Source organism: Lepidothrix coronata, unplaced genomic scaffold (assembly GCF_001604755.1).
Source record: "Lepidothrix coronata isolate B3197 unplaced genomic scaffold, Lepidothrix_coronata-1.0 Scaffold74, whole genome shotgun sequence".
NCBI lineage: Eukaryota > Metazoa > Chordata > Aves > Passeriformes > Pipridae > Lepidothrix > Lepidothrix coronata.
The window spans coordinates 2,844,463-2,871,871 of NW_016690254.1; the positions used below are offsets into that span (position 1 = coordinate 2,844,463).

The 27,409-nt window shown below is 38.2% G+C and overlaps 1 protein-coding gene across 4 annotated transcripts in view; it reads left to right on the forward strand.

The window, feature by feature from the left end:
• Window positions 1-25,096, forward strand: part of WDR37 (WD repeat domain 37) — a 45,290-nt gene extending 20,194 nt beyond the window's left edge. For all 4 annotated transcript variants that reach the window (XM_017819409.1, XM_017819411.1, XM_017819410.1 and 1 more), the window contains 8 exons: window positions 551-622; window positions 2,565-2,609; window positions 4,853-4,929; window positions 6,508-6,745; window positions 7,276-7,417; window positions 19,144-19,278; window positions 19,956-20,070; window positions 21,923-25,096. In XM_017819409.1, the coding sequence (XP_017674898.1) occupies window positions 551-622; window positions 2,565-2,609; window positions 4,853-4,929; window positions 6,508-6,745; window positions 7,276-7,417; window positions 19,144-19,278; window positions 19,956-20,070; window positions 21,923-22,054 (956 nt within the window). In that variant the 3' untranslated portion in view covers window positions 22,055-25,096. The remainder of the gene's footprint in view (window positions 1-550; window positions 623-2,564; window positions 2,610-4,852; window positions 4,930-6,507; window positions 6,746-7,275; window positions 7,418-19,143; window positions 19,279-19,955; window positions 20,071-21,922) is intronic.
• The last annotated feature ends 2,313 nt before the right edge of the window (window positions 25,097-27,409 follow it).

The window sequence follows — 27,409 nt, forward strand, 5'->3', positions numbered from 1 at the left end:
GGCACGTCTTGTCTTTGTCCTGATTTAACTTGGAAACAGCCATTCTCCAGTTCAGCATTAAAGTACTTCCCACTTGCATACTTGTATTATTTATATATTTTTGGGTGCGGCAGGATAAAGGTGTGGCATTTGGAGTGATTTCCTCTTTAAATAAATTTTTGTAGTGCTCTGCAGTGACCTGTGTGCATTTGGGACTTCCATGCAGGAAGCAAATAGATTGTGCATAGAATTCTTGCTTGTAGTGACTGCCTTTTTCACCACAGAATGCTTTCTCTGTGCTTCCTGAATCTCATGATACACAGGTGGAACATTATACAGAAGTATATAACCAAGTTAGGAAAAATATCAAAAGTAGAATTTGCCTTTCAATACTTTCTGCAAATCAATCTGATTAGGACAACACCTTTATTTTTTGGGGGAGATATGTATTAAGTTATAATGATAAGAAGCTTTTATATTTTATATACAGTCGAAGATAACTTGTTTGTTAGCATTAAAAATTAAAAACATACATTTGTAACTATTTACAACTACTTCTTAATCTTTGTAGATCACACTGCTTTACTGTGGAGCATAGAAACAGGGAAGTGCCTTGTCAAGTACGTAGGGCATGTTGGATCAGGTAAGATAAGGGCATGTTGTGAAAACTGGGAGGGGAAAGTGGGTTTTGGACAATTACAGAAATGCTTATTGTGGTTTCACTTGCAGGTTTGCCAACACCATTAACAAGTCAGTTGTGAAGTTCCACTAATTTTCATACAGAGAAGGTTCTGCAATATGATTCTTTCTTGGAGAGGCACATTAAGGCAGTTCTGCAAATGCTAAATGAATAAACAACTCCATATAAAGAAATTTACAGGCACAGTTATGACACTCAGAAGTTAAATGTCAGGACTCTTTGAGGTCTCATGCATATGCAAAACAAGAGAATCTTATGTAACCAGAAAATTAACTGTCTTGCAGGATATGTGTCATATTTGAGATACAAAATACAGATGCTGCGTGAATATCTGTTTGCACTTCTTTGTTTAACACATGATCCCACGTATAATTTGCTGCATAATATTAAATTGTCATCTTGTTTTGAAGTCAGTTACTTATGTATTGGCATTTGTCTTCCTTTATCCCAGTATGAATATTTCAGAAATTTTTTTTAAACCCCTCTTTGGGTGGAAAGGTGCAGTGCAATGAGTGCTGTTTATGTTAATCTTAAATTTTGGTGTCCAATTTGACAAGCACCCAATTAGCCTTCTTCTCTCTCATAGTGGGTTACAATATAGAATTTTATAGACCAAAATTGAAGAGGTTTTCCTTAGCTTTAACTTGCTGTTGAGAATTGAGCACTTTGAGTGCAGAGTCATGCACCCTGAAGATGAGAAATGCAGTTATTGACCAGGAATGTTTGGTTAAATAGCACATTACATGACCCTTGTGGCAAGGATACAAGTAGAATTAAGTTCTCCAGGGAGTGGTCAGTTGCTTCAGCCATGTGTTCTACTTTTTCTTCCTTCTATATGACTTCTAGTTCCTACAGCACAAAGATAGATGCAGATAAACAACTGGCAACACTTTAATTTGTTCAGATATCTCAGGTTGCTTGCTGCATGGACTTTCAGCTTCTATGAAGTTGTGTTTAAAAACTTCAATCACTTGCACTGTCATGCTGATAGTTTTCTTTTAAAATTGCTATTTGGATAACCATGAAAATAGTAAGTTCTAACCTGTATTTTAAAAATTGTGTTGAAACAAAAAAATTATAAATTATGCTGTATAGAGATTTTATATAATTACATACATGTAAAAATTACATTAGAAATAATATATTTTTCATTTAATAAAACTTTTCTTGTTTGACAGTTGATTTAAAATGATGCAAAGGTGCCAGCAGTTGATGCACCATTGATTAGTTCAGTTTAAGAAGCGTCTTCTCAGACTTATTACACCACACTCTCCCAACAACATAAGCATCTATTTTACTTGTATGATGGATGGAAATAATTTCAGAGTTCTTTCTTGAATTGAATCTTATGCACTGAAATAAAAATGAAGAGCTTTATAGGTTGATAGAATTCTTGCAGGACTATTTTAAGTCCATCATATTTTGATTACATATGGTTGCAAGACTGAAATCTGATTTGTATTATTTGCATCAGGTTTTCAGGCATTTATCTTGCAATCCTAAGTAACAATCAGAACGTTGATGGTCCTATATAATCAGTTTTCATTAAGTTAGAAATAATTAAGAATACTGGAATTCTCTTTATGGAAGTCCAGAGCATTATCCACTGTCAGCTCACTTATGATTATTTGAATGTGGTTTCTTTATCCTCTCTAACATGAACCATTTGTACTAGATTCAGGAAATCATTTTCTAGAAAATATGTATTGTTGTATAATCAACTATAGCTGCTTTCTTTGATGCTATGCCTTTATCTCACCTAAGTTATTACTATAAAAATTACTCAAGGCTCAAGGTGACTTGATTTTTCAATGCTTTTAAAACAAAACATTGTGAAAGAATTCTTTTTGTATGCTAACTTAAAAATTTACTTTGTTTCACACAGTAAACTCCATAAAGTTTCATCCCACTGAGCAAGTGGCTCTTACAGGTATGTAAAATTTTTTCATATGCTGATTATTTTAGTTATTGTAGAAAATAAGTGTGATTTGCCAGCATCTGTGTAGGTGGGAGCATTGGGCAATGGTTAATGGGATGAAATTTAACAAGTTCAAATGCTGGATTCTGCACCTATGACAGAGTAATGTTGAGCACACGTATAAATTGGGACTGGAGTGGCTGGAGAGCAGCCCTGCAGAAAGGGCTCTGGAGGTGCTGGTTGACAGCAGGCTTGATGTGCCTGCAGTGTGCCTGGGCAGCCCAGAGGGCAAACCTCATCCTGGGATGCATCAAACACAGCACAAGCAGGTGGACAAAAGAAGTGCTTGTCCTGCTGTATTCAGTGTTGGTGCGGCCTCTCCTGGAGAACTGTGTGCAGTTCTCGGCCCCACATTTAAGAAAGATGTGAAGGTCCTTGAATGTATCCAGAGGAGACCAGCAAAGCTGGTGAAAGGGCTGTCCTGTGAGGAGCAGCTAAGGACTTTGAGTTTGTCTCTTTTGGAGAAAAGGAGCCTGAGCAGCAACCTCGTTGCTCTCTACAGCTCCCCGAGGAGGGGAATTGGAAATGGAGATGCTGACCTCTTCTCCCTGGGATCCAGCAATGGGATGCACAGGAATGGTTCAAGGCTGTGCTGGGGAGGGTTAGACTGGACATTAGGAAGGATTTCTTTACCAAGAGGGTGGCCAAGCACTGGAACAGGCTTTCTAGAGAGGCTGTCATTTGGACAATGCCCTTAACAACATTCTTTAACTTTTGGTCAGGTCTGAAGTGGTCAGGGAGTTGGACTGGTTGATGGTTTTATGTCCTTTCCAACTGAAATAATCTGTTCTATCTATCTATATCCATACATGATATTCCCAGAAGTAAAGGAAAAGAATATTGTGCTACTGAGTGTGCAGAAAAAGCAGTGTGAAAATATGATTGTTAGTGTAAAGGTGTTTTCAGGCCTGAGTGTACCATCAGTGCAGCTTCAGGTTTGAAAACTCTCTGGTGTGCCTAATACTGTGGTTCATATAGTTCAATAATTAGGCCACTAGCTTTGGAATGAAAGAGGTCTGGACTGAATTTGCTGCTACTAGGTTAGTCATTGTAAAATGAGGATAATTATTACTGAGGTTAGAAATGAAAACACTTCTGCTTTCTGCATCTGCACTGATCACTTAAAAGGAAGGTAGGGAGCATCAGACCTTCTATGTAGGCTAATGATTTAAGTTTATTTGGATTTTCCTGTTTTCATTTGCTAACCTTAGCCTTTGTTTCAGTACCATAAGCAATGTTGCTATGTAAACTGACTTGTGAAAACCAAACTAAACAAACAAAAGCTGCCTGTAGATAGATTTTTTTTGTTCTTCCATTATTTTTTTGAGAGATGGTTCTGCAACGTATTTCACTTGCAAATTTTCAGGCGTCTTGTTGTTCAGTGATAATTGATTTTATAACTGATTAAAATAAGAAAACTTTCCCCCTAATCCAGAATAGTGACATGAGGCATAATGTAAGGTTGACCTTTCTTCTAGCCTTCTTGGTCTGTTAGATGAGTTATTTTTCTTAGTGCTTTCATGTACATTGCACTTGCCAGAGCTTTGCATGCTCATTACAAACTGTTTTTCTCAACCTAGAACACTCAGCACTGTACCCCCAGGTATTAGAACTTGTTTGTTCTGTCCATAATAAGGAAAATCTTGAGTTTCTCCTTAGTAAATGGGTAAGTCTTTTTCAAAACCCGAGCTGTAATCTAGTGTCAGTTAAGCTGAGATTTCAAGGCAGAAGCAGAATAGCTTCACACTTGCTCTTTAGTTTCTCATTAAAAGCCTGCTAAAAGCATCTAATGGAAGAAATAATTGAATGAAGAACCAAAATATTTTGAGAAATGGCAAATGAAGAATGGCACCTGTGATGTATTAAATGCCTTCTTCAAATATTACATATTGGAATAACGCAGGTACTCGTCTTCTGATGTGTAGTATTTGAGTGGATGTTTCACTGTAGGAGTGATTAATTTGGTACCTATTTATATTTTTCAAAATGAATTATGTTCTTAATCAGTATTGAAGCCAGGAGAGTAACTGTTGATGTTGAGACTTGCTTACCATAAAGTTTGCAGTGGTATCTGTTAAAAAAAGATGGAACTCAGACAGTATTGCCAAATGTAACATTAAAGGTTGTTTTTATTGCCCATGGAAATGCTCTTATTTATTCTCTCTCTCTTTTTTACCTCTCTTCCCCCTGTGCAGCATCTGGAGACCAGACAGCTCACATCTGGAGATACATAGTACAGTTGCCTACACCTCAGCCAACTGCAGACTGCAATGTAAGCAATCAACTTACTGCAACTGAACTAATTGCACAGCAGTTTCATCAGATACAGGTTTTGTGATAAGACTGAATGTTAAATTTACATATAATTAAAAAATTACATGATTTGAGGATTGCCAAAGGTGGGATTTTAAGGTTTTAATTTAACAGCTGTATTTCAGCCTTTCTTTGAAAATAGACTTGCTTCACATTTTCAAAGGTGTGTCGTGCAGAATAGAATTGGCAGCTGCAAGTGCATTAATTGAATTTTTTTTCAAGGTAGTAAATGTGTAAGTAAATGAAGATGAGTAATTTTTTTTGGCAATAATTCAAATTATAAATAATGAAGTTCTTTTTAAAGTAATTAAATTCTTGTAGCTTTACTTACTGAGGCACCTGTATTAGCTATATTGAAGACAAACAGAGGTTATAGCATGAGCCTCTCAGTAAGCTAAACAGGGGCAAAGAGATGGCTGTATCATATGAGACAAATTTCTGAATGGAAAATATTTGATTCAGTTTATTTGATTTGGCATTTCCCATTTTGAAAGAACAGTACAAATGTTATCTTTTTCATATCCATGAAACATAAAAGAAAAATGGTTTTGTCTTGTGTAAGTGAAAAAGAGGTTCAGAGTCTGATGTTTCATGGTTGACAAAAGAATTTATTTTGCATCTAGTTTACATCAGCACTGCATGATGACCATGTATTGACCAACAGACAAATATTGATGTAATGATTTAAGTTTAATGGATGAAAATATGTCTGTAAATGACTGTCTTCCTGAAGATTAAAATAGTCAGTGTCCTGTTAGATGCTTCCTATCCTTAAAAATTGAAAGGAAAAAAGTCCCTTGATAAATATGCTGCAATGAAATTCTAGGGTAATACAGTAAGGGAATATGAAGAAACCTTTCCAGATAGTAAAGGGAACAGATCCTCAGAGCTAGAGAGTTCAGAGGAGACTTTAAAATGAAGTAGAATTGTAGATTCATTTAGATTAGAAAATAAAACCCTCCTAAGATCATCAAGTCCAGCTGTTGACCCAACACTGCCAAGTCCACCACTAAACCATGTCCTTAAATGACACATCTGCATGTGTTTTAAACACCTTCATGGATGGTCACTCCACTCCAGCTTCCCTGAGCTACTTGGTCCAGCGCTTGACAACCTTTTGGTGAAGAAATTTTTCCCAACAGCCAATCTAAACCTCCCCTTGGTGCGTTTCCTTTTGTTCTGTTGCTTGTTACTTGGGAGAAGACGCTGACTCCTACCTTGCTCCAACCTCCTTTCAGGTGGCTGTAGAGAGCAATAAGGTCTCCCTTAAGCCTCCTTTTCTCCAGCCTGAACAACCTATTTCCCTCAGCTGCTCCTCACAAAATTGTTAATGGAGTTATTAAAACTGAAATTAACTCACTGGTTATATTCCTTCAACTAAGTTTGTGATAGTGAGTACCTGAGTAGGCCAGGTGCTGCAGAATTAAGTTACACACATTCTCATTGAGGGGATTGGGAAGCATTTACGCTGCAAAATGTAACTTTGAGACATTCCCTCCCTTCTATAGTAAATCTTTTTTTCTCTTGTATTTTATAGCAAGTGACTGGAGAAGACGAAGTTGAGTTCTCAGATAAAGATGAACCTGATGGAGATGGGGATGGTTCCAGTGATTGCCCCACTGTCAGAGCGCCGTTAACTTCTCTGAAAAGCCATCAAGGAGTGGTCATAGCAGCTGACTGGCTGGTTGGGGGGAAGCAGGCTGTGACAGCATCGTGGGATAGGACAGCAAATCTGTATGATGTAGAGACTTCTGAACTTGTCCATTCTCTTACAGGTATTTGTTCACTCACAAAAAAATTAAATTGGTAGTTTGTTTTTATACGTGGGATTATTTGTAGATACAAAAACATTGGGAAAGTAATTTGTTTCTCTGGACCACAACATGAATGTGTACAAGACTGAAGCTGCTGCTCAATGCTGTAGTAGTTTCTAGAATTACCACCTTGTAAATCCCCTGAGCGTGAATTTGTCTTCTCTTTAAGCTTGTGATTTAACCAATGAGAGTAGTTGTTTTTAAACTGAATGTACCCAAATTCTAGTTCTTGCAAAATGCTTTTGCTGTGTTCAGGGCGTATAAAGCAGCAATAACCTGTACTACTTGGTGTGAAATGAGTAGTGTGGTTTTTTCCCTTCGAATACAGTCCCAAACTTTTACACCGGTAGTAACACTAAAGTTCAGAATGATCACTGTACTTCTCAGTTTGGGGAAAAAAGAAAAAAAATCATCAGCATTTTGTTCCAAGTGTATCTGGAAATGAAAAGTCTTATTTTCATTGCCTTACATGTTCTCATCTGTGGTTGTAGGGCACGACCAAGAGCTCACGCATTGTTGTACACATCCCACCCAGCGTCTTGTGGTGACATCATCACGCGATACAACCTTCCGTCTGTGGGATTTCAGAGATCCTTCTATCCATTCCGTGAATGTCTTTCAGGGCCACACAGAGTAAGTGACAGCTCCTTCACAGGTTTTTACAAGTTCCAAAAGTATAATCTGAAAGAAACTGTTCCAGTGCTTTTTTTAAGGTATTTAAGTTCATTCCTGTTCTGCGAGACTGATTCTCACAGAAACCTCTAACTGTCCTCCTTCAGATGTTACACAGCAGCACTTAATTTCCCAAATAGCAGCCAGGGCTCTTGATGTGATATTGCTTACGTGGTTAAGTCTCGATAAAAGTTGTTATAATTAAAGGTGATTTAAGGTATGAGCTTGTTTTTGGCACTGGTTATGCCTATAGTTCGGGATTATTGCTGTGATACAGTGGGTCAAGCAGATTGCCTCTGCTTGCCGTGATACTCAGTATGAAATAAAGGTTACTTCTTTGGAACCAGTGGACCAAAAAGCAGGATTAATTTTTACCCTTGAAAGCTTCTAATTTTTACATTAAATAGGAAAGTAAAGTAAGGACACTGATTGCCGTATTCTGTCAAAATAGTGATTTTGATGCAACGTTTTTAGTTACCAGTTCAGGCTTAACTTATACTGACGACTGTTGAAGAGGGACAAATGTAGTCCTGAGAATCTGTTACAGTGTTGACTTAACTTTCTGTTTATCTCAGCTTTGATACATGGAAAATACAGGAGTATTGGAAATACTTTACCCAAGGAAGCAAGTCTTTTTTTAAGACTTCAGAACTTGTTAAGACTTTTAAGCTTGACTATATCAGAAAAAATTTCACCTCCTTTCTTCAGAATAAAAGATGATTGTTAATCCTAGCTCAAAACAAAACACACAAATATTTATTCACATTTTTGGTTTTTTGTTAATTCAAATGTATAATTTGCATTATGACTGAGTTTCAGTATCCACTTCTTCATTTCCTCAGCTATTGGCTAACCTATATATAAAGTAAAACCTCTTTAACCCTCCCTGCCCCAGACTCCTCATCTTGATAAATTATTTGGTGCATCACAATCATCCCATGTAAGTAGACATCGTCTCCTGATAGAATAATAACCTTGATTTTGTGGCCTGCATCCTAGAATTGTTTCGTGCCATGACTTTTGTACTCTTCTGTCACTTTTTCTAGAATGACTTGCAAAACTTGGAAGGTTTTGTATCCAATTCGTGCTTGCATTTTTTTCTCACTTCTTCGTCCCAGGACATTTTTTCAGAGAAAGGATCAAGATTGACATTCATGTTTTTTCTGTATGTTGGCTGAGGCCAAATGATGTTGATCTGGGGTGATGGTGCAGATTGTAAAAGCTGTTAGCCGGTGTTTTGGCCTCCATTGCTGAGACCTACAAGCTAGCAGGGCGTTTATTTTTTATGAATGGAATAGACCTTGTGCAACCTCTTCAGTCACTCTTATTCCAGCTTTTAATCATCTTCATATTTGTGTTTGTTGCATCACCTGTCTCCATTTTGTTCTTTGAATGTATGAGTTATTAGTATTGACATAGGCTTTTCCACTAAATACACCCTAAATTTAAGGGTCTCAAAACTGACTTTACCATTCAGTGGCTAAGGCTGCTGATGTCTCTGTTCTCATGAGTAGGTGATTCTGTTAGGGAGGTGAGTGTTTCACTGAGGAGTGCAGGCAGAGCAGAGATGAGGGTGGTATTTGGCAGTTGAGACATGCTTTGAGGGATTTTATTTTTGGACATTAACTGTACTGCCTTGTGGGAAAATCTTTTCAAATTACTCTCTAATCAATGCTATAACAATCTCCTCACATTAAGCAGCATAGAAGAAACTTTTATCTATTGACTAGAAAATGGATACACACAAGACTTTTTTTTTGCTTTCCTGAGTGTCTCTTTGAACAATTTGCCAAGCTATTAATATTTTGATAGGCCCTTGGCATCAGTTCTGTAAATTGGATGTTACAGTCATTAACACTGATGATTTAAAGTCCTCAACCATCGGTTTTAACAGCCTCTGGCTGAGCAGCACCTGACGAGGAGCTCATAGAGCAGCTGTTTTTTCCCTGTGTATTTCACCAGATCAACTCTTAATACGTTAAACCAATATAATTAGATGCCAAACATCTCAATCATGAGGCCAACATACCGTGTTTTTTGTGTACTACAAGGCAAAATCTTATTCCATCCGAAATTCCTTCTCACTGCGGCTGCACAGCGCGCCTTGGCCGGCAGGTGTCAGCACTGTTACACTGTGTGAGGGTCCGCGGGCTGAAGAATTTGGGGGAGGGTGTAATTCCAGCTTCCTTTTATTTACCTTAATGTGTTAAAGTGAAGATTTATTCAAAATGGCTCATTATCGTCTTAAAATTATAACCGATGCTGATCTGTTTAGAGAAAAAGGAATCCTGTTACATGATTTTATAAAGTAAATTGACATCAAAAAATGAAAAGTTGTTGTGCGTTGTCATGTACTATAATGTTCTATCAAAGGCAGTGTATATTTTTTAAGTGATTATTTATATCTTAAGTGGACTAAGGAATCACCTACTATTTTGGTGTCCTGAGCATATAGCTTCTTTATTAGAAGCAGAATGTTCCTTATTGTCTACTACTGTGACAATTTAAGAAAATAAATTATCTTCCAGTAAGGCCAAAAGGAATCGTTGTGATCGACACATCTGTCTTGAGCTTCTTGCATTGATAACTGTTTGGAATTAGGAGGCAATTTTGGGAGAATTGCTAACTGTATGTGAAGTTATTTCGGTGACAAAGATTCCAGCTTATTTCTTGGTAAATTCTGTATGTTGCTTATTGCAGTGTTTAATTAACTTCCCTGTTAAACTTTTTGCGCCTCCCTAGTCCGAGTTTGTCCAGCTTCACTTTCTGTCTTCTGATTTTTATCTTGAAGAGCTTTGTTTCCTGTATTTTCTTTTGTACAAATTACCAGTTCTTATATACAAGTTACCTATTTTGCCTTAAAGTGTGTTTTTGAATATATTTTGAAATTTATAGACCAATATAGTACATTGACAGTACATTTGCACTTCAAGCCTACATTCAGCTGAGTCTTTAAAGTATATTAAGGTCTTTTTCGAAGTTACATCTTCCTATGGAAGTTTCCAGATCTGTTCACATTTTTCATATATATGACTGTTTCAGTTCAGTACATGACTTGTTTGCCTGTGCCTTGCTCACATAGTCATAAAAATACCTTGTCACATTTTGGTTTACATTTGCCATGTTCATCTCACTTACTTATTCTCTACTGATTAAAATCATAGAATCATAGAATCAGCCAGGATTGGAAAAGACCTCTGAGATCATCAAGTCCAACCCTTGATCCAACACTGCTGTAGTTACTAGACCATGGCACATCCAGTGCCACATCCAGTCTCATCTTAAAAACCTCCAGGGATGGAGAATCCACCACTTCCCTGGGCAGCCCATTACAATGCCTGATTACCCTCTCTGTAAAGAATTTCTTCCTAATATTCAACCTAAACCTCCCCTGGCAGAGCTTAAGACCTCTTGTCTTACTGATAGCTGCCTGGGAGAAGAGACCAACCCCCACCTGGCTACAACCTCCTTTCAGGGAGTTGTAGTGAGTGATGAGGTCTCCTCTGAGGCTCCTCTTCTTCAGATTAAACAACCCCAGCACCAGCTGTTCTCCTACTGAGAAATTTTTGAATTTAGTGGTTATTGATTAGAACTCTTCAAATTGAACTAAGGTTTTGTTCTGAAGAGGAAAATGGTTCTGGCATCTACATGGCAATTTTCATTGCAACTTCATTTTTGTTTTTGTTTGCCAATGCCTGCATAGCTGTGTCTTGTTGGGGCTGTGAAGGCCTTTCTTTTACCAGCACAGTGACCTAGTTGAATGACCAGTGTTGACATGCTCTTGCATATGTGCTTGATGAGATTTTTTGTCCCTTTAAGTACTCTGCATGCGCTTGATGTGTGGAACCTTCTAAAATGCTAATGTTGGAAATCTTTACTATCTGTAGCTTAAAAAATCCCCCTTAGTCTGTACAGGTCTAGTCAAGTACTTTACAGATTTTATTCACTTGTTCTGTCAATTCAGTAACACTGGAAATAAATTGGCAACAGAATGCTTATTAGCTAGTGGATTTATATACAGCTTTTAAACTGAACAGTCCTTTTGCTGTATATTTGTATGCTGATGGTTATATGCAGCTGATGAATTACTTGGTAAATAATAAAGGGTTTTGTTTTGCTTAGTGACCATCAAAGGTGCACAGTGGTTGGGGACATCTCTCTTGAAATGCTTGAATAAAAATATGCAGGGCTTCCAAGTCTGGACTTGCAAATACCATCCTTCAAAGAATAAAATGATGTCTTAAGAAGCAGCTGTGGGTTGCTATCCTAAACTGAATATCCTTTGTTAATGCTTCTTGATTGTTCAGTGTATAGCAATGCACCACCTTGTCTGGGCGATTAAATGCATTTTTGGCTTAAAAATAAATAAAAATTTGACTAGGTACTTTTGACCTAGCTTGAAAAAAATTACAAAGTTTGTTTACTGCTTTTCAAACTTACTGATCTTTGTGGCTAGATTGAACCAGTGCATCAAGTGTGAATGTGTGTTAGTTGTGGAATCTGTATCTTTGTGTTACTTTCTAGAAAACTCAGGGGGAAAATTGCTTAATCTTACACTATTTCTTCCAAAGAGCTGAGCAAGCTGGCTTATAGCTCTTTTGGACTATGGCATATTCCTTCTCCTTTCACTCTGGTCGTGTGGCTGTAGGAGACCAGAAGGGAAAGTTCCTGTTCATTTGCTGCTTGAATGTCTCTGAATATGCAGCTGGATGGTGAGTTGTGCTTCATCCAGAGAACTTTGAAATTAGAGAGCTGCAAATATGTCTTGTTTCATATTTTCATTTTCAAACTCCTACACTTGCTGGAAAATCTCAATTAAAAAATGTAAAAATGATTAAGCAGCTGCTGATTAGGATGCAGGGCTGAATTTTGGCATTTAGTGAATTGAGAGTTAATGTCAAAATGGCATTCCATTTCAAGAGACTAATAATTGCTTTAGTTTCGTGGACACTCAGCATTCCAAGGTCAGCTGGCTTTCCCGGATTCTCGATTCTGCAAGGTTTAATTCTCATACCTTATATGTGTCTGTCTTGAATATATTGTTCTTGAAGGAGCAAATCACGGAGGGGGGAAGGGTCTTTTCTGCAGGCAGTGATGTCATTAGACATCCCTGTTGGAAAGTAGTCTTGTTATAGATATGCCTAACATTGCAAGGACACTGTTAGGTATTTTTATTCAGCCACATTTTCTTGGTGAAGTTAAAGCTTATGTAGATGTAGTTCTAAAAATGCAAGCTTTGCACCTTTGACTAAAAGCTGTGCTTGCGCTTTTAGTCAAAATTTTGTGCCAAACAAAACGTAACAAGTTGGATGCTATCAGTGGAGTTTGACCAGTTTAAAGCATCTGTTCTTTTCAAGATAGTCCTGTTTTTGCTTCAGCTATTAATGTGATCAGTGATGCTTTGTCTACCATTTTTCTGTTGTTTCTCATCAAAGAGTGCCTTAGGCGTTCACCATGTGCAGATATCTCAATCCAGCTTCTGTAAGAAGTGCAAAATTTTTGTGATGAAACATTCAGTTTTCTCCCCAAGCCTCACTGATTAACTAGATGGTTCTGATATTACTGTTAATATTTCTACCTTATTCTGTCTGCCGTGGTTTTTTTTTCTTCTTGCATTTCATTGAAAAAGGCTCCAAAGTCACAAAGTCATGTTTCACACACTGTTCTGATCCCACATTTCCATGTTGAATATTCTTTAAGTGAAGATTATGGTCTGGATTTGAAGCTCCAGGGTTATTTTTTTTTTTAATGCTTTTAATGCTTCTGAACATGTTTCAAAACCTTTTTGGTTTACATTTATTACATGCATGTAACTGAGCATACTAAGGATTCAACAGTTTTCTTAGCCTTGTTAGCAGCCTTAATAGCTGACAGCTCAGGCATCCAGCTTTGAATTTGTCTCACTTCCCGTGCTGTTCACTTCTTTGTCAGTCTGTCAGAACAGACTAGAGCCAGCATGTTTTATGTGCCTTCAACTCATCCTACTTACCTCTCTTTGCTCTCTTGCACAGCTTGAAATACCCCATTATCTCTTCTAACCTTCCCCCAACCCAATGTTGGAGTTGCCAAAGTGCCACAAAAAGCAATTCTTTATGTTCTTGAACCTTCTCTGGTGTCATTGGTGAACTCCTCAAGGCAGAAATGGCTTCCTAATTAATAGAGAAATATAAGAAATTGAATAATCTACTTCTTAAACTATAAGACGAAGTGCTTAAAAGCCCTATTGGTAAAAGAAAAAAAAAATGTTTTATTTTGGGGTGTGGGGTGTGTAACATGCAAAGTTTGATTGCACTCAGTGTTAGCCATTAGAGTTTTGTCAGTTGCTTTAAAAAAGATGTAGATGATAAGTCTGTATCCAATTGCTTTTGACTGCTTTAAGCTTCACTACAACAGATGGAAAGAATCTTAATTCCATTCTTGAATGCATGCAGTAAAAAGTGCTATGATTTTTTTTCAGCTGACCCACAGAAGAAGGTTGTAAGGGGGTCCTTTCTTTGTATTCTATCTGTGCAGCAGTAGTGCAGGGATAAATGGACCTTTTTTATCCCATCACAAATGTAATGGAATTGATTTAAAAATATTTGCACCTTAACTAATTTACTAACTTGCCATTGAGTAATCTTCATACAACCTAGTTACTGTTTTCATTGCTGTATCATTTTATTATTTTTAAGATAGTGAGAAAGGGAGACTGGCAATTTTCTGTAAATGTCATGAAACACATCTCTGGAATACACATTGTTGATTTAAATGCTAAAAAAAATGACTCTTGAGTCATCTCTGAATTCCCTCCCTTTCCCTTCTGTGTTAATTCCTGGAGAAGAGGAGGCTCGGGGGGACATTATTACTCCCTACAACTACCTCAAAGGAGGTTGTAGCCAGGTGAAGCTTGGCCTCTTCTCCCAGGCAACCAGCAACAGGACAAGAAGGCATAGTCTTAAGCTGTACCAGGGAAAGTTTAGGTTGGACATTAGGAAGAAATTCTTCACAGAAAATATGATTAGATATTGGAATGGGCTGCCCAGGGAGGTTGTGGAGTTACCATCCCTGGAGGTGTGTAAGGAAAGACTGGACGTGGCACTCAGTGCCATGGTCTAGTTGACATGGTGGTGTTTGTTCAGAGGTTGGTCTCTGATCTCAGAGGACTTTTTCAGCCTAATTGATTCTGTGATTCTGTAATTCCTTCATGGTTCATTCTTACTGTTTCTCAAGTTGGAGAAAAAGGCTTTGCTGGTATTTGGATATAAATCCATAGGCAGACTTTGGCAATTATATGTGTAGCTCCTTCTGGAATCAAGTGCTTTTAGCACTTCTGGAACCTGAATGCACTCAAATGTGGAGGTACTGGTGTTCTCCTTACGTGGGACTCCTTTGTTCACTGCCATCTCCTTGTGAGATGGGCAGCCTGTTGTCCATATCTGGAGGTTTTAAACACAGGTCCTGGCTTCCCCCCAGGCTGCAGATGGCTCAGTGTGGGGGTACACTTTGTTCCCCTGGTGCAGGAAATTTCATCCTAAATAGAGATTCCTTTAGGTTTTGTTTCTGAATTTTCCTGCTTGAAACGAGAGAGGCATATTTGTGCGCTCAAAGTTTGCTGTTTACCCGCAATTTGATGTACCTTGAATAAATTTATCTGAAAACTCTGGTTTTATCCATTTTCATCCCACACACAGATTAATGCCTGTATGTAGATGCCTTTCCAAGGGTGCAAAAACATGTTGTCTCCCGGCATTCAGTGGCAAATCCCAGTTTAGGTTGCAAATCAAAACGGAAAGAGCAGTGTTAACTTTTTTTTGGTGCATTGCCAGCGAGGGTTCTGCATCAGCATTTCATGGTCCAACATTTCCAATGTTTGTTTCTTTTCCCCCTTCCCCTATGTGTAAAATTTCAGCAGATTGTTATGCAAAACAGTTTTGTGTCTCAGTGTGACTGGGGAGACAGCTGTTCGGCCTAATGAGGAGTGCGAGCACCACGGTATTTCTGGTGATTGAGACCCACGGAGGGAGCAGGATGTGCGAGGCCAGGCAGCGGTGTGTGGTGAGGAAGTGCCACGCTGTCAGCTGGAAGTACACGCTCGGCTGCTCCCTATGACAAGATAAATGAGTTTTGCTGGGGTTTGGCGGAGGCTGAGGCTTTTTTGGAGAATGGTTGTAGCACACCAAACTCCCTGTGGGACGCACAGTTTGAAGTGTCATAAGACTGCTTCCTCTTTGCCTGTTTTTTTTTTAATGTCCTACAATACCTGTCATCTTTTTGAGTTATTAAAAACCTAATGTCTTCTAGCATTCAATTAACATGGGGTCTGATGATCTTTTGTTGACACTTTTTATTAATTTAGCCAAGGGGATGTTAACCAGAGTTTTATCTGAAGACTAATACAAACAGAAATAAAATGTAGCCATATGAAAATATAGGGAGAAGGCTTTTAATTTTTGTGATATGGATGAAGTTAGAGAGGCAATACTTTTGAAAGGTTATCTGTGTATTGGCAGCTCTGTGAACTTCTTTCTTCCCACACAGACTTTGCTTCCCTTTCTTCTCAACTTCCCCCTTTATCTGGGCTGAAGTCCTGTTTTAGTTTATAAATAGAAAGTGCTTTTCTTCTTGTTGCTATTTTGTTTTAATTAAAACAAACAAACACAAAAATAAGAAAAAAATTGATGAGATGCATCTATCTCACATTAATAGATACCTCAGTTTGGAATAGCAGAGGACACAAAACATGGTCTGTACTGTGTAAGATCTATGAGCTCAGCAATTGCTCATGTTTTTTAAGTCAGTAGTGTTGTGCATATTTTTGAATTTACATGTATATGGTTTTTTAAATATGAACTCAATATGTTTCACTTTATTTAAAAAAAAAACCAAAACAAATCAGCCAAAAAACCACTTGGTCTTTACTCAGATGACAATGAAGTGCTGATAACCCTCCCCAGAGTTGTCAGGTTTGTGAGAATGATACTGCTTTTGCCTCTCTTGACTTTTTGTTAAGTTACATAAAACTTCAAGTCTTGCAATCTTATTTTGAAAATGAGATATATTTGAGAATTGAATCAAGTGTATCTACAGGTTCTCCTAGAAGAGTCTTGTTTCATTTTGTTAAAAGCACAGTGTCTGGGAAGTGTTATGTAGACATCCATATACTGTTTGCTTTGGAACTGGGACCAAAATCCCTCATCATAAACAGTGGGTTCAGTAAAAAGTGCAAAGCTCCGTATGTAAAAGGCTGTTTCCATAGTCACGTGTGCTTGCAAATAGTGCACATCCCATCCTGCAGTGCCTTACAGGGACAAACTGAGGGTGGACAGAGGGCTAAGACCACTTAACACCTTTAAAGTTGTCGGTGAAAACAGAGCAACCTTCCCTTTCCCTTTCTGTCACTTTCCCTGTTGCCAGAGAGCTACAGCAGAACTTAATTGCATTTTTATTTTACAAACTTTTTCTTTGTGTATGCAGTAATATCTGAATGGTTAAGCTGAAAACAGTACAGAAAAGGATTTTGTTATCTTTTAGGAGTCTTCATTTTACCGGATCAGGAAGGGTTGAGCTTCAACCTAGGGCTGACATTCTGTTCTCCTGGCAATGGTTCTGAGTATTTTAATTTTAAAAATTATAAACCTAAGGATTAGAGAACTTTATGTAGTCAAAGAAACCATGTTTGAAAGTGATAAGTGATAAAGGAGAACCACTATGAGATCAAAGAAGCTGGAAAGCTGTTTAAAGTTTTGAAAAAGAAAGCACCCAAAATCGGAGGGTTATTTTAAGACAGTTTCACAATGTATTCCAGCTGTAATTGAAATGAAATGTATGATGGGAAAACAGATCAGATTTGTTTGTTGGCAGCACAATACTAAAGCACAGTATATTCACTCATCTGGAGAATTTTGTATGACTTGAATTCCTTATGCTGTTGTGTACAAGGAAGTCTCCCAATGTGTGTGCAAATTATGGAGATTGAGAAGAGAATTTTAACCTTAAGAACAGTGTTTCAAATGTGTTGCAGCAGTGTAGAGTTAAGGGAAAGCTTGAAATATTTTTCTGAGGTATTTTGCAGCTTGGGTAAAGAAATAGTGAGAAGATAAATGCAGATATTGGTAAGTTTAAAGGAGGTTGGGCTGGTAGAAGACAAGGTTGGTGCTAAGAAATGCCAACTGTGTTGTGCAGCAGCTCAAACTGCATGGAGTTTTCTTCCTAAGTGCAAAGGTGCCTTATGAAAGAGATTTAGTAGTTGTAGCCTTCATGTATGTTTTAACTTCTTGACTTTTGGTTCATAAAGTACAGAAGATTAGTCAAAGACCTCTTGGTTCTTATTGTAATCATCTCCCTGGTAGCTTTGCTGCACTCTAATAATGCATTAGGAAACTTGGTATCATGAATAAAGTGGGCCTTCATCCTAATTAAAACTTAATTTGGTGTCAATTTAAATTAAGAGGCTTGCATAAACTGGTCCATTGTGACCTGGCTTGTGCTAATCTCAATCAGCAGCTTGGATAGGACATGAATTCAAATTTCTGCAGAACAACAAAAGTGACAGTAACAACTGACAACTTAAATTAAAATTACTAAATTCTAAGAATTGACGTGCGTGACCCAAGTTACAAGATAGGTCATTAAATCAAATCTGTAGAAACAGAGTTGAGAAGCCTTCCCTAATGATTGTAGGGAGAGATAGAAATGCTTTGTTAGTACATTATGTGGGCAGAAAATAACTGATTATGGATTGGGAATTCACACAATTACAACGAAAATAGTAGTACAAAAGCTTTTACTTGGTTAATATGAAGTAAAGGTAAAAGATTAAAAAAACCCACCATAGACTAATCATGAAAACTGTTCATTTGAGCCCAGCAGTATATTTATTGTCTTCTGAAAGTATAAAATACAAAGATAATAAAATTCTAAAATAAAATTAATTATAAAATCTCTTCTGGAAGTAGTGTTTTGCACTTTCAGTTGCTACAAATATTCTCATAAGTCTTTCTGTGACTGCCCTTGTGCATTTATAGACATAATGGGTACAGTTTGAAAGAACTGTATGATCGTCCTTCTTACTACTTTTTGCCATTTTTTCATCCAACTCTCAGACTTACCTGCTTGTAAAACAGGAATAGAAATCACAATTAGAAATTGTTAGATTGCTGTAGCTATTGGCAGTGGAGTTAAACTGGAGGCTCTGTGTGTGGATTACAGCATGTTTATGTGTGTGTACAAAATAGCTTTAGCTACACCTCAGGTAGGTATTGGGACCTCCTCGGTGTCTGTGCAGGGAGTGACAAATGCCTGGGGTAGTTCTACAGAAGTCTTTGGATGGAAAGAAAAGAGCTTGACTACTAGTCTCAAGGCACTTAAGAGGAAGAATTGTACTCTATGCTACAAATTCAGTTTGTGTTGTCTGATAACTACTGGACATTAGTGCAGAACTTCAAAAGTGAACTCAGGTTTCAAGACTGGACATGTTTAGCTTATATCAGGATCAGTGGAATATGAAAGATGCCTACAGAGTGAGTCTCTAGTGTCGGGCTGCTTCTCTTAGCAATTGGGCCAGTCAGATTATTTTAAAAAAATAAAATAAAAAAGACATATGTTAAAGGAAACACAGGAACAGAAACTACAATTTCTAAATCAGATGTTAGTTTAATAAAAAACTTTAGAGCTTAATGTCTTTCTCTTTACTTCTGATTGTTTAGCACTGTGACATCTGCAGTTTTCACTGTGGGAGACAATGTTGTTTCTGGTAGTGATGACCGTACAGTAAAAGTCTGGGATTTGAAAAACATGAGATCTCCTATTGCAACAATCCGTACAGATTCTGCAGTCAACAGGTAAGCAGATCTCTGAGTTACTGTCTTTCTTCATTCATGTCTTCTTAATTAATTCATAATTTCTTTCACCTGTGGGAGTGGTTCAGAGCTGAGACACAAAGGTTTAGACTGGACATTTTTTTACTAAGAGGGTGGTCAAGTCCTGGAACAGACTTCCTAGAGAGATGGTCGATGCCCCAAGCCTACCAGTCTTGAAGAGGCATTTGGGCAATATCCTTAATAACATGCTTTAAACGTTGGTCAGGCCTAAATTGATCAGGCAGTTGGAATAGATGATTGCTGCAGGTACCTTCCAACTGAAATAGTCTATTCTGTTAATTCACTGAATATACATTTAATTTTAGTCCCTAAAATTGGAGTTGAGATTTGTAAGAATTTGAGAAAGGTCTGAAATGGTTTTATAAAATGCTTGTGTAGTCAGCATTAATTTTCAGTAAATACATAGCATTGTTTTTCTGAGGTTTTTGTATACGGGATGCAAATGTTAAGGCTGTTTGAGGATCTGGTACAATAGAAAATACCTTAATGGTTCAATACTTTTTCCTCTTTCCATTTGTGAATTCTGATCAGGAAAAATTCAGCTGCGTCCGTTCCCGTGAGCTTAAATTTGTGCTGTCAAGTTCTATTTGGCAGGCTCGTTGTTTTGCGCGTAACCTACTTTTGTCTCTTCTGTGCAGGATTAACGTATGTGTTGGCCAAAGAATCATCGCCCTTCCACATGACAACCGACAGGTCAGATTGTTCGACATGTCAGGAGTGCGATTAGCTCGGCTCCCTCGCAGTAACAGACAGGTAACTGGGTATTTATAGCCCTCAAGTATGTCTGCTCTTATTTCACACAAGGTTAAAAGCAGGATTTGGGCTCTCCAGCTTAAAAGCTGAACAAATGATGAACAACACTTGTCTACATAAACGCGCTGTCGTTGGTTACTGAAAAGAACCAACATGCAAATATGAAACATTTTGAACTTTTTTTATTGGAATTGCAAATAATGTTTCGAGTGCCTTTCATAATTTTTTCTCCTTACTAAAGTGAAATGGAAGAAGTGTGTAAGAGCCTTTCAGAGGAGTTTCAATGCCTTGATGTGAATTGTGTCAGGAAAGTGGCTCACTATGAGATATAACAGTGGTTTTCTTGTATTTGTGTTTTGGGGTTTTTTAATTACGCAGTTTAATTTGATATACATGCCAGGTTGGATGAGGCTTTGAGCAAGCTCGTCTGGTGGAAAGTGTCCCTGCCCATGGTAGATGGGTTGAAACTTGATCTGTAAGGTCCCTTCCAACCCAAACCATTCTATGATTCCATGATGCAGAAACAGAAGGAAAAAGTGGGGGTCAGTTTTGTGAGCTCACCTTTTACGATTTGGTGATAAATTTTAATTTTTTTTTTCTTCCATGCTTGTGCGTGTACATTCTTGATATTTAGTACTACATAATAAAAAAGCCTTGCTGGGCCCATCAAGCTTTGTGCATTTGTGGTGCTATTTAGCATGGCAAGCATCACTAATAGAGCAAATTAGACTAAGTGAAATGAATTGTTTATGCCACTTCAGTGGGTGTTTTTTGGATTGATTCAGCAGTTCTTGACAGAATTTAGGAAGGAGTTTTAAGACTTATTTAGTCTATTTTAGGATTTTTCTAATTTGGGGTTTTTTTTTAGTTCGTTGTAGTCTTGAGGGTTTTTTTTTGTGTGTATGTGCATGTCTTTTTTTTTTTTCTTAGTAGTTCCATTCAGACTGACACTACTGAAACCATGGCCAATTTATCTGTTCATCTGTCTGTCTATCTATATATCTATTTATTTAATTTTTTAACTTAAATGTTGGTCAGAATCCTATTTTGGACACTTGTTACTATTGGACTTGAACTTGTCAGTGTGATATTCCTCCTGCTGTAGTATTATCCCTTCTGAATTATGAACATGATGGACACTTATTCTTGCAGGCTTGTAACAATGTATTTGCCAGCAAGTAGTTCCATATTTTAAGATTGCTTTTATAAATAAAAATTCTGAAATCAAAATTCGATTTGCTTTTGCAAATAAAAGATAGCAAACACACCTTGGAAATCTCAAAAGTTTAGATGCACCTGTTTCTGTGCCTCTGTCCTTATTGATCCAGTGCTGGATCTCATCACTGTAAAGACTTACCTTGGGGACCCCTGGTGGTCTAGTGGTTAGGATGCCACACTCTCACCGCTGCGACCCAGGTTCGGATCCCGGTCAGGGAAACTCCCCTGGGCAGATGGAGCTCGTCAGCCCTGTAAGGCAATCCATCTAAGAGAAGGTCACTCTAAACAAACCTACATCCTGAGGACCTCACTGCCACTGTCCAAGCTTGCTCGGCCCCGGTAGATGAACCTTAGTATTAAAGGGTGGGCTCAGTTCAGTGCACACTGGGTCTCACCTAAAAAATCCACTGCACAGGCTTGAAGGGTTAATGACCTTTCCCAAATCTTCGTCCGCGAAGACTGGCCATACTATACTACTACTAAAGACTTACCTTGCAGATGAAGGTAACAGTGACTTTTAGGATTCTCAATAACTGTTTGTAAAAACTAGGATGAGCACTGGCAAGTTTGCCTTGCTGACACAGAGGTTTCCCAGTGCCGTGTTGGTAACACTGCTGTCTCCCGGCTGTCGCAGGGGCACAGGAGGATGGTGTGCTGCTCCGCCTGGTGTGAGGACCATCCCATATGTAACCTCTTCACGTGTGGGTTTGATCGTCAGGCTATCGGGTGGAACATCAACATCCCTGCTTTGCTACAGGAGAAATGAAATCCTGAAGGAGTTTCTGCGTTTGTGTCGCCATGGACTTCTACACTTTGGCAGACTGCTCTGAACACTGGTCTGCTCCCGCTGTAAAAGCTCTGCCATAAGGGGAGGCTTGAGCAAATGTTGTTCTTGTTACCACATTGTGCACAGTTTGCATGAGTTGTACAGAAGATGTGATTTTTTTAAAGATTAGTTTGTCTTGTGTATGAACTTTTATATTTTGGCATCCACTGGTCAATATGTTCACTGTTGCATAGAGCACATAAATGTCCATAAGTTATTTAGCATTCAATAGTTACACAGTAGGGCATTACATTTGTGACATAAATGTGAAACTTATGTAATTACTGTAGAGAGTGTATAGCAGTCTGTTATGTTTTTCCATGACTCTACATATCTGCCTTGTGTTAAAAAGAATCTGCAGGGCTAAAACTTTGAAATGAAGTGTGAATTTCACTAGTTGTATGATTGTAAACATTTTCCTGTTTGCATCTGATTTGGAATACTTTTTTTAGTGCTGCGTTATAGTGCAACTTCAGCTCCATTTTTATTCCAGTTACTGGAGAAATAGTAGATTTGAGAAGGAAAATGCAAGCAACTTGTAGTGAATATAGACTGCCAGGTTTATTTGTAATGCTTTTTGTACTTTTTCTTTTGAAAAAAGAAAAATATTTGTTCTGCCCTTCTTATATAAAGTGATTCTAAAACCTCATTGCATTTCATACTAGCAAAAATCCAGAATATTATAAATCTAATCACTGAAATCTGGTCAAACAAATTCTGAAGCACTTTAGTTTATAGCTGTTGTTATAAACCGTTTATGAAAGTTTGACTTTACCAGTGAATGTGAGCGGACCTTTGTAAGAAGGATTACTTCTTTTTGGTGATCTGCCCAGAAAGGAAATAGTTTTTTTGGGGGGTGGTGTTTTTGTTTATGTACCTACAGTGAGCATATTTTTAATTGTGTTCACTTCCCATATTTTTATTTTGAGCCAGCAATACAAAGCAAATGAGTACTACCTCAAAAATGAATGTTGGTCAAGATGTGTCGAATCTCTCTGTAGCCTAGAAAAAAGCACTTTTGGTCTCTGCCTGAAGTACTATCTCTGACACGAGAGGAAAGACAATCATGCTACATGTGATCCTTAAGGTAATTAACACTTAAAGCTAGTGGAGCAATACAGTCAGTAAACATCATCTGTTACCTTTCTGTTCTCGGACACAAGGGCTGCTGCAGTCCCTGTCCTGTTCCAGAAGGGGATAATTAACACAGGTCTCCCTTCTTTCTCCCACATGATCTTCCTCTGGTTTTGCTCCTCACTGTACTTGGCTGTTTTTTGCACTGGCAGTGGGGTGTTACATTGCAGCTGCTTATGATGTAAGTAAATGCAGGTGGCAGCTGATGTCTTCAAAAGAACAGAAAGGCTGCTTCAGACAGACACCTATTTTTGGCTAAAGGGAGATGCTGCCCCTATAACTGTCTGACATATCACAGTATAATATGAAGGGTGAGGGTAAGCCAAGGGTACACTCTTACAGTGGGAATCATGGGGTTTATGGTGGGTTGGCAGAAGTATTAGGAGCGTTTTATCTCATCATTATGATTTTGTGAAACTGCAGCTGTGCTCATGTCCTCTACAGCACTGTTTATAATGACATGAAGACAGATGTGTTAGCTGGTTCTGTTAACTAACATATATATGGCATGGGAGTGCAATGGGATTGGATGATGAATGCATCAGTGAGGAACTGTAGGAAAGCAGGGGTCCTAGACATAGTTTTGGAGTGTAGCATTAAGGAAGCTCAAAATATTTAATGGAGGATATATATGCAGTATCTGTATAGTACAGGTCATCATAGTAGTTTGACCCCTTGTTTTTTTCTTTTGTGGAGTTTGGTTTTTTGGTTTTTTTTGAGATACAAGATACATACACAGCTGTGCTGAAGTAATCTTAAATACCAAAACCAGTGAGGTTGCACAAAGCAGCTGCAGAGTTTTAAGTCTTCTGCTGATAAAAGTTAAATGATGGTGTCAAAGTTTATTTTCACTTTTTTTTTTTTTCCTGGGTTTTTAACTCTGGGGTAAAGCCGTTTAATGTTGAGTTACAGGTTTTATTCCTTAAGAAGACAAGACTCATTTTCTTTTAGTTGGTGACAGGAAGAATTTTACAAAGGTTTATGCTGTTTAAAAATAGAGAGAAAAATGTCTGGCCAGTTAAAGCAGTTTCTCCAGCGTGGCCTGCATGTAGTATCTTGAGCAATGGCTGTCCTTTATTACCTGAGGTGGGGGAGAGGCTCACTGGTTTTGGTCCTGCTAAACTAAAGTGTCTGTTTAAGCTTCTCTAATACATATGTAATACAGGACCACTGGACTCTATGCAGTTTAATCATCATTGCTGCAAACTTTTTATATCACCAGAGGGACCGTCCTCTGGTACCAGGAATGGGTTATTACATTGTTTCATTTTGAAAAAATCAAGCAAACAAGGTGCTAGAGCCACGTTCTTATGAGCAGGCTAATACTTAAATCAGCTGAACACTTAACTATCACGTAGCTTAATTTTATATGCTGTACTGAAGGGTAAGCAGAACTGCCATTCCCCTTGAAGCAAAACATGTGAGCCATGGTGAATAATACAACATTGACTTAATGTGTGGAAAGCATTTCATGGCTTTTAATGTTCTAAAGAGTGTTTTTCAGCACTGAACAATGTCTAGCATTTCATAAAATGGAGGAGAGTTGCAGTTACAGTTTCAGTATTGTGCAGAATTTCACAGAAAACTCATCACTGGGCAAAACCAAGCTTCTGTGTCTTTCTCTCAAGCAATGCACATCAGTTTTCACAAAGTTTGTGTATAATATAGAGTCAGAAAGATCTGGAATGAAACGTCTTATTTGTTGCCTAAATCTGTGAAAACTACCTTTTGGGGAAAAGAATTTATAAGTTATGTGGAACCACTTTTTATTATTCTGCTAATTTGTTTTTAGATGTAAAATGTTTTTCTTCATTACAATTCAAAATGCATTAAAACATTCAACAATTTTTTTTTGCAAGTTGCTGTTCTTCTGTGTTGCATTAAGGTTGGTGTCAGTATTTCACTTCGTTAGTAGTCAAAGGATCTTCCTATCCACATTGCACTCTTTTTCACTCAAAAAGATTGCTTCTGAGGCATTGATGAGCACAGCTTCTCTGGAAGAGAGGGACAGGGCTGTTTACTACAGCAGGAGTTCTGCAGTGCTAATGATCATGCTGCCAGTAAGGTATCTAGAGTGAAAAGGTGCTCAGGCCTGCATTTGTACTGTCTTCTCCAGTTCTGTATGGAAAGAAATTGTAATTGCATTTTGTTATGCAAAACTGTCCATGTGACTTTTCACAGCACTGTACAAATTGACATTTTTAAATGAAATCTAAGCAGGTTTTTTAATATAGGGTTTTTTTAATATGTTTAGACTACAGCAAAAGTGTTGCAAAACTACTCTGGTGGAGAAACCCCACCATCATTTTTTCTGTAGGTTAAAATGATGGTTGATCCCATATTCTGAACAACGCTTTGTAGTGTTGAAATAAAACCCAAAAACTTGGTGTTGTAGGCGGCCATGGCCTTGGGTTTCAGAAGCCAAAGTGGTGCTGGCCTGGTCAGTATCTGAGGGCAGGACTTTGCTTTAGGTGCACCATATTTTCCTTTGATGTGCTCTAGGATCCCTCATTGCCACATTCGGAATTAATCAGGGATGCTGGGAAAATAAAAGAACAGAGTTACAAGGTGGCACAGGTGACATAAGGGCTGGATTGAGATAGAATGCCAGTCCCTGGGCTTTAGATGATTTTAACTGAGGGATTCCCATCAAGACAGGACTTACTGTCAACTGGCTTAAACTTTTTTTTTTTTTTTTTAAACCAGTGAGTAAATAGCACTAAGTTGTTTCAAGATATCTGTGTTTAAACTCAGAGATGAGCTGCAGGAGAACCACTCTGTCATGCACCATGGTTTGCTCTTTAGGCCGGTCTAGAAATTATATTTAATGCTCTTTTGAGACCTGAGTATGTCACTGAAAAAATTATTCAGCCTTGTGATATTTTATTTTTAAGTAATGTTACCTTTTCTAATTCCCACAGGTCAGAGTTTTCGGAACATAACTAATCTGCAGGAGCTTGCGGAGTAAATCCTGTTTTAATTTAGACTGTAAATCCTGGTCAAAACATACCAGTGACTGGGAAAGGTGTCATACTGGAGCGGTGTGGGATTCTGTAGATTTGCTGCTTGTCAGAGTCCTCAGAGTGAGAATATTGAGGAGTATCAGGAGGGACTGTTTCTCAGAGGTGCAGAGGTGAGGCTGGCGAGCATTTGCAGCGTTGAACCCAAGTGCCTGAATTAGCAGCTTGGACACCTTGTACAATTTTGGGGAGTTTCTGAAAGGTGGTTCAACGTGCCATGTAAAATTAGAATTCAAGCATTCAGATTTACTGCTGAAAAATGGAAGTGGTGCAAAGTGTTGGTGATGGCGTGTACAACAGAAGGGAGTTACAAGTAGGAAAAACAAAAGTTCTGACTTGAACTGCTTTGAAAATGGAAATTTGTTTTCTGTCTGGCTGGCGACTGCTGCACAGTGGAATGACAGAACTGTGTGTTAATCGTGCTGCTCGACTCTACTTGAAGCTTCATTTCCAGCTGTTGAAAATGCACAGCTCCACCTGCTTCTGCCAAAACTTGACACACTGGGTATTTGCTCATGTTTAGCATTGATTTTGTGTGGGTCCCTTCTCCCATTTGTATTTGTCTAGTAAGACTCAGAATGGTTTGGGTTGGAAAGGACCTTTAAATGTCATCTAGGCCAACCCCCTGCAACGAGCAGGAGCATCTTCAACTAGACCAGGTTGCTCAGAGCCCCGTCCAACCTGACCAGGGTCAGGACATCCACCACCTCTCAGGGCAACCTGTGCCAGTGTTTCATCATCGACATAAGTGAAGTTTTTAAAAAACTTCTTCCTTATATGTAGTCTAAATTCACCCTCTTTTAATCTAAAGTCATTACCCCTTGTCCTATTATAACAGGGCCTGCTAAAAATTTTGTCTCCATCTTTCATATAGGCCCCCTTCAAGTACAGAAGGGTTCTGTATTTTAAGCTTGAGCAGTCTGAATTGACTAGGGAATCTCTCTAGCTGAGCCAAAATAGGGGCATCCAAATGTATAGATTACATCAGGGAGGTCCTGCTGTGTTTTCAGTAGGGTCTTAGTTCTGGGAAAGGCCAAACTGGCCTTTCCTTCAAATTTTCACCTTGCTGAGATGTCAAAATTTGACATCCTCCTTCACAAATCCAATGGGAAAAAAAATTGGCTTTAGTGATCAAACTTCT